This window comes from Geospiza fortis, unplaced genomic scaffold (assembly GCF_000277835.1).
Source record: "Geospiza fortis unplaced genomic scaffold, GeoFor_1.0 scaffold130, whole genome shotgun sequence".
In the NCBI taxonomy this organism is placed as follows: domain Eukaryota; kingdom Metazoa; phylum Chordata; class Aves; order Passeriformes; family Thraupidae; genus Geospiza; species Geospiza fortis.
The window spans coordinates 8,207,275-8,215,360 of NW_005054300.1; the positions used below are offsets into that span (position 1 = coordinate 8,207,275).

Here is an 8,086-nt window from a genome sequence, read left to right on the forward strand (position 1 = left end):
CGGCACCGCTCACCCCCAGGGCCGGGCGGCTCTGTCGCCTTTGTGAGAACCTCGGGAGCGATTATTCCTCGGGAAAACAGTACTTCCTGTTTTTAAAGTTTAAAAGACTTGACAGATTTGGGTAAATAGAGGTGCCTTCTGCCTGTGTGAACTTCTGGCACTATAAATGCGTTTGAGAGCGCGCTTTAGTTGGTCCACTTGGGACTGTGACTTTCTGATAAAGCCACAAATTGATAAAGCTGCAAACGTGTTGGGAAATATGGAACATGTAGGTTTAAAGTAGAGTTCTCTTAAAACATAAATGCCATCTTAAAATAATTTCTGAAGTTATCTGGAGTACTTTTTTTAAAACGACTTCACTGAAAATTTGTTTGTCATTAAAATGACTGTAATTGACTTTCCAGCAGAAAATAGATTTGTTGGTGAGCTGTGGAGAGGCCAGAGTCCTTCATCAGTGAAATTCACATTAGTGTCACTTACAAAGCAAAGCTTGGGGGAAAAAAACCAGTGTTTGAAATCCTGAGAAACTTCGATTAATTAACCAGACAGAGTACGTCGGTTTTGGGTTGTCTGCCTCACAAATTTGTTGACTGAATTGATGACTGAAGACTGTGAATCACTCCCTAGATCTTGTCTGCATGACCATGATTAGTTCCCATGCAGGCTGTTGTGCTCCTGGCACTTTACAGAAGTCAAAGAGAGCTCTTCTGCTTTTTATAACGTGGGGAATCTTCTGCCTTTCCTGAAGGTCTAGGACAATCATCTTCTCACTGACTGTCTTTCCCAAAGCCAGCACTCTTCTGCCTCTCCTGCTATTCTTGAGATGCTTGTATGTGAGAAGTGTGATTTTTTTCATTGCTTGCATTTTGCAAGTATAAAACTGATTGCAACAAAGTACAGCATTAAAAACTCAATTAGAATTTACAACTAAAACAGGTCGCAGTGGGAGGCTTTTACCTATGACTTGAAACAGAAGTGGAAGATTGTTTGAAAGCGTTATGTGTGGAGATGGCCAGGAAATAAAACCGGAAAACTAAATCGGTAGCCACTCAAAAAAAGAGGACTTGAGTACTGCTTGAAATCTTTTGATTTTCAGGCTGCTACATTCTTTGAAAAAAGCATGAGTCCTTGACTGTTTTGATGGTGTTAGGCTGGTATTTTGAGGCTTAATATTTTGTGGGGTGGGAATGTTACCTTAATGTAACTTCTCTCTAAAACTTACTTTGAAATAAGTACTCTTCAGAACTGCAGTTCTTGTTTTTGGTGGAAGAACTTGGACCATTTTATTTTTAAAAGGAAATAAAACACTTTCTTATTGCACTAAGTACATGCCTTGGCAATTCAAGATGTTGATGGTTTAAATTCTAGTATTACAAGGTTCTGAAGATTCTGTTTTTGATAGGCTTGGTCTGTTGGGTAGCTTACAGAAATTAGTTCCTTCTGATTTTTGTTTGTTCCTTACAATCCAAAGTTTAGTTCTGGATATAAGATCCTTTCAGTGTATTTTGCTTTAATTTGATTGGTTTTCCATTTCAACGCTTCCTTTATTTAGGTTGGCTTCATTCTGTAATAATCAGAGAAGCTATCATGCCTGAGATAAAAGTTAATAGTTCTGTTTGTGCTGTGTTCATCCATAAGCCAGCCTGGGTTTGGGTTTCCCATTTCAGTTATAAGCCAGTCTGATTCCTCTTGTTTCAATATTAGAGACTGTTAATTTTGAAGTTCTGTTATGTGACTGTGTGGATTAAGGCATTACGTAGTTCATGAACATTTTTTAAACACTTTGTTTCATAGTTGGTAGGCGTCCTGGTCCAGTGTTGGTTTGTGGTAGTTTTTGTAGTCAGTTTTATGTAAGAAGCTGTTGCTAAACAGAAATATTTCAAGTAGAAGCTGTAACTCTCAGCTGCAGTGTGGCAGGATTCCTTGAGAAAGCAAACCTTTTGCCTACTTCAGGCTGTTGTAAAGCCTGGGTCCCTAGGACTGTCAGCCTGCAGTCTCCCCTTCTAGGCAGTAAGTAAGATGCACTTTCTCAGCCTTGAGTGCTGATCTCAAGGAGGATCAAAATGCTTTGTGACAAGTTTTGTTAATTTAGAAAAAAAAACCTCTCAAAACCATACTTAGTTGCTAAGCAACTTGCAGCAGTACCCAGCTGATGGTGTTTTAGAGGATCCATAAGGCTCACAGGCTGCCACACTGATGTGAGATGAGGCACCCTTTTATCAAAACACTGCCTCTGGGACATGGAGTTCTTGCTCCTATCTTTAGAGGGAGTTGCAGAAGAAAAGGTAGCTCCCAATGTTTTATGCAGGTAGAGAAAAAGAAAGAGATAGTGAGGTGACATCCCACTCAAATTTTTAGATGGGCTCTGTTTTCCTTGGTGTTCAGTGGAAGTACTGTTCCTTTTATGCAAAAAAACAATAACAAAAAAGGCTGATTTCTTTGGAGATTGCTGCCACTGCTAACTTCGACACAGTTCTCTGTCTGTCTCACAGTTCTCCCTCTCCTTGCTTGCTTTTTTTTTTTTTTTAATAGTTCAGTGTGGAGAAAATGAGTGGAACGAGGAAGAGTGTGTGGTTGAAGAGAGCCTGAGGCAATGAGGAAACTTGAATAGAAACATTAGACTTGGGAAACTTTCAGGAAGGGGAAGTCTGATAAATAAGCATAAACTAAGGTCTTCATGGAATTATGATAGATATCAGGCCTTTGGTGTTCTAACATTAGTTACTTAAATTTATTCTGCTTAAAAATCTGTATTTGATGCCTATTTGAAGAAAATATTTGGATTCCTATAGCAAGATAAAAATGTTATTTGTGTTGGTCAAATTTAGGGTGATTTAGCTGCAAAATAAACATGAGGTATAACAAAAATGAACTTCTGTACAGAGATTTTATATTGTGTATTCGTGAGAAAGGAAATTAACTTTTGCTTAGGAACCTTAGTTAAGTAAGCAGCTGATTCCCAAGATAATAGTTTCAGAATCTGACCATGGACTGTTTTGTATTCAGTTACGTTTGTTGGTTCCTGGGCAGAATTGTGACTAGTCCCTATCGTAAATCACCCATACTAGTCTGATACCTACAAGAAGTTAAGTCTACTAACTCGTGTAGAACTGCAGTGTTTTGTATCCCAGGTGTTAGAGTTCATCTCTTACACCCTGTTTTAAGAAAAAAAGAAGACCCATGATGGTCAGTGAAAAGTATTTTCATGGTAGATTTGGTAAATACATGTAATATTTGTGTTTGTTTCTTTGGTTCCCCTGTTCTCCATCACAGAAATCACTACAGATACGTGGAGCACTGCAGTGTGCAGAGCTGTCTGATCAGAGAAATCTTCTAATAGATCCTTATTAACTGTAGTTTTATCTGTTGCAGGGGCAAAGAAGAAAGCTGCGTGCCCAGGACTTGGTCTGTTTTATACCATACTGTCTGCCTTCCTTTTCTCAGTGGCCTCTTTATTTCTTAAAAAAATAGAAGATGTACATTCAGTGGAAGTGAGTGCATTTCGATGTGTTTTCCAAATGGCATTTGTTCTTCCTGGTTTAATATACTACAAGTAAGTGTAAAAAATGTTTGAATTTCAAGTTATTTCTTAAAACTAGATCTAGAATTATCACTCAAATATGATTGCAATGCAATGATATTTTAGTTTGTACTTCAGTTGCATAACTGCATTATTTTAGATTAGTTGGTCGTTTCTTAATATGATTCAGAAAACCGAAAAACTTTGACTCCCTGAATGGTAGAGACTTCTACTAGGATTATTGTATCAAATGCTTTGATTTCCACAAAGGGGTGATCTAAAAAAACAGAAGATGATTTGTAGATATTGGATTATTTTGCAAGTGAAAAATTGATCACTAGAGGAACAGGTTCTGGACTCTGAATGTGACTGGGGGTCATGATGGAAATAAACTGGTCTGGTCTGTGATCAGACAGTTAAGAATATTTGGGTATTGAACTCCCTTGTCTAGAAAGGTGTGTACCACAGTTAAATATGTTTGGATGTTAGTAATGAAATAAGCAAGGCAGTGACATTAATGTGACATTTCTGTTTTTCAGAACAGGGTTTTTGGGACCAAAAGGTAAAAGAATTTTTCTTTTCTTCCGAGGATTCCTTGGCTCTACTGCAATGGTTCTTCTCTACTACGCTTACCAAGTCATGCCACTAGCTGATGCCACTGTTATAACTTTTACCAGTCCTGTTTTTACATCATTACTGGCATGGATCTTTCTCAAAGAGAAATACAGCCTTTGGGATGTTCTGTTCACTCTCTTTGCAGTCACTGGAGTGATTCTTATTGCCAGACCACCATTTCTGTTTGGCTCACATGTTGCAGGGATTGAAGGAAGTTACTCAGATCACCTTAAAGGGACTATAGCAGCGATTGCAAGCACGTTATCTGCAGCTTCGACTATTGTTATACTAAGGAAGGTGGGAAAGTCTGTGCATTATTTTTTGTCAATTTGGTATTATGCAGTCATTGGATTAATTGGCTGTATTATAGCATTGTTTGTTTTGAATGAATGGCGTTTACCACATTGTGGTAGGGATAGGGTTTTTCTAATATTAATAGGCTTGTTAGGGTTGGGGGGTCAGATATTTCTCACAAAAGCATTACAGATAGAGAAAGCTGGACCTGTATCAATAATGAGAACAATGGATGTGGTGTTTGCTTTTATTTTACAAGTTCTTTTTCTCAATCATATACCAACTTGGTGGACTGTGGGTGGTGCCCTTTGTGTAGTAGCCAGTAGTTCCGGAACCGCCATTCGTAAATGGAGACACAGTGTGAAAAAAGCTAAACAGAGGGAAATCTAACAATATGGACACTAATTCACTACAGAAACAAGCAATCTTGAAAGATACATAAATACAATATTTATTTTTATTTATTTAAATATCCCATTTACCAAATTGTAGTACCAAATTGTATCCAGTAAAATAAGTTGACTTTTTTTTTAACCAAAATCGAAGATGTTTTAGCAACTGATGAGGTATATACTTTCCTTTCTTATATTTAGGCGTGCTAATATGGGCAGTAGAAAGATACTTCAAAGATGTTGCTTCCTTTCAGAAGTGTACAATATTTATTTTCCTAAAGTTCCTGACTCTCCACTTAGACTCTATTTTTCAGAGCAGTGGAAATAAGTCTCCCAGACTTAATATTCTGTGCTTGATTACCACAGGGATTGCAGTACAAAAGTTGGAAGGGAATGAAGAGTTGATAATCGTTAAACAACCAGATTTTATAGAACAGATAAAGCTTGTACTTCTATAAGCTTTCTAGTTATTATTTTGCACAAGCAGATGCCAAATGCGGATTTAATTCGGATTCTATAAAAACAAAAGCGATTTAATTTTTCCAAGTAATATCAAGAGAAAATTAACTTGAGAAAATTACCTATCAGTTTTGCTTTTTTAAAAAAAATATTTTAAGTGTTTGCACTTACTTCACAGACATAGTGAAATAACCTAATCACCTATTTTTTTTCACAAGTGATTTTCCCTGTAAACATGTCTTTAGTTGCTGCAGTCTCAGTGATGAGAGACAACAGTTAATTCTATACCGCACATAAATTAGCCCTTTCTTCTGGTAGGGACTGCTGCGCTGTAGCTGCACTTTTCTTTATTCTATGCAAAAGATTATATATTTTAGGTATTTAATGTAGGTTATATTTAATGCTGCTTATGACCCTTTTCAGATCCTTCTATACAAAAGTTCTTTATGAGACCAAGTTTGAGTCTCCTTTGCCTTCATAAACTTAGAAGGATTTACATTAAAGCTTTTGCCTGTTTCCTAAGAATGTACAAGAGTGCAATGTAATTGCAGTTTCACAGAAAATGCAGGTTGACCAAGGTCATACAGAGATTCTACAGAAGAGGTTTGAGGAAAGATTGGTGGAAGGGTGACACTATGCATACAAATCACATTCAGGCATCCACACTGCATCAGACAGTCCTAGTGGGCAACTTCAGTCCCGCTTCTCATGCTGGCCCTTTTGAGTCTGTATTTATCACTTCTCTTGCACATCTTCTCATTTTTGTAGGCTTTCTCTTGAATGCAACAAATACTAAAGAAGAATAGTTTTATTACTGATCTTGGTGTCTTTCACATTTCAGGAGGACTAAATGTTTAGTATTAGGAAGTGGAATTTTCCCAGGTTGAAACTTTTGGGTCTTGTCTCAGTAAAGTTTATAGAAAATTTTTATTGGAATCTTTATTTGGTCCTTTGTATCTTGAGGAGGTTTTCAGTTACTTAGTGTAGTGTTTTTCTAAAGAGAATGCTGTCTTCTATACATTTGATAGATTTTTTTTTTCTAAATCACTAAATGTGGTAGACTTTTTTTTGATTTATAGATGTCTGGTCACATGTCTTTGCCAGTTAGCGTTGCATCCTGTCAGGGCAGATCCAGGGACTTCAATCCCAAAGGCATGGAATGCAAATAGTACTTTAGGGTCAAAGTATCATAATATACTGAGTCAGAAAGGGCCTGTCAGAATCATTGAGTCCAACTCCTGGCCTTGCACAGGACACCCCAAGAGTCAACCACGTGCCTGAGAGCATTGTCCAAACGTTCCTTGAATCAGATACGCTTGGTGCTGTGACTGCTTTCCTGGGGACCTTGTTCCAGTCCCCAGATATCCTCTAGGTGAAGAACCTCTACCTAATATCCAGCTTAAACCTCCCCTGACTCAGCTTCAGGGCCTTTACTTGAGTTCTGTCACTGACTACAGGGAAAAGACATCAGCACCTGCCCCTCCACTTCCCCTTATGAGGATGTTGAAGACCTCAGTGAGGTGTCCCCTCAGTCTCTTCTTCTCCAGGGTGAACAGACCAAGTGACCTTAGCAACTCCTCATAAGTCTTCCCCTGCAGACCCTTCACCATCTTTGTGGCCCTCCATTAAGCTCTCTAAGAGCTTAGTGTTGTTTTACCGTATGGCACCCAAAACTGCCCCCAGCACTCAGTGCAAGATGCAGTGCAGAGCAGAGTGGGACAGTCCCCTCCCTCAGCCAGCTGGCCATGCTGTGCCTGGTGCCCCCCAGGACACACTTGGTCCTCCTGGCTGCCAGGGCGCTGCTGGCTCTTACTCACCTTGCCATCCACCAGGCCCCCCAGATCCCTTTCCGTGGTGCTGCTCTCCAGCCTCTCATTCCCCAGTCTGTCTGCTGCCCCTCCCTAGGTGCAGAATCTGTCACTTGACCTTGTTAAACTTCATATGTTTGGTGGTTGCCCAGCCCTCTAATTTATTGAGGTATCTGCAGGGCCTCCCAGCATTTGGGGGAGTCAACAGCTCCTCCCAATTTAGTGTCATTGATATTCCTTGATATTCCTTGGAGTCCTGCATCCAAGTCATTAATGAAGATATTGAAGAGGACTGGGCTCTGTCTGGAGCCCATTAGAGACTGGACCCCTGATGTCACCCCATTCTCTGTAACTCTCTGTGCCTGACCCATGAGCCAGTTGCTCACCCATTGTGTAACACAGTTATCCAGCTGTGTGCTGGACATTTTGTCCAGAAGGATGCTGTGACAGTATCAAAACTCTGCTGAAGTCCAGAAAGATTATGTGTACTGGCTTTCCTAGATTGACTTGGAGGTTTGACAATCAAGACTTGCCATTCATGAAGCCATGCTGGCTGGGACCAATGATTTTGTCCTCCAGGTGTTTTTCATTACCTCACAGAAAAACCTTTTCTATGTATCTGGATATGAGGAACTGTCTTTGTCCAAGTTTCTGTAGGTAAAACCTCCGCCCTGAATCTGAATGTGTTTATGGATATGAGAAGATTCCATTTGAGTGGTAGAATTTGTTCCTGCTTACAGCTGTCTGTTCTCTACTTTTCCTGAACACTGAAGCTCAGCTACTGCTGACAAGGTCAGGAAACTGCTTTATTATCTCTTAAAAGCCTCATATAATAATAAAATTCCAGTTTGGCACCCTTTTTGCTTAATACTTGAAACTGTGAACTGGGATTGTTTTTCTGTTGCTTAACCATCACTGCCATTGAGAGCAGCTTTCAGGGCAGGGAAGGAAAACAGCCTGCATTTTTTACTGCTTCACTTCATGTGTAATATGCATGT

At 39.3% G+C, this 8,086-nt stretch overlaps 1 protein-coding gene across 1 annotated transcript in view; it reads left to right on the plus strand.

Annotated features, from left to right (window-relative positions):
• Window positions 1-4,901, plus strand: part of SLC35G1 (solute carrier family 35 member G1) — an 8,784-nt gene extending 3,883 nt beyond the window's left edge. The window contains exons 4-5 of the mRNA XM_014309099.2: window positions 3,373-3,553; window positions 4,060-4,901. Of these exons, the coding sequence (XP_014164574.1) occupies window positions 3,373-3,553; window positions 4,060-4,819 (941 nt within the window). The 3' untranslated portion in view covers window positions 4,820-4,901. The remainder of the gene's footprint in view (window positions 1-3,372; window positions 3,554-4,059) is intronic.
• Window positions 4,902-8,086: the final 3,185 nt, after the last annotated feature.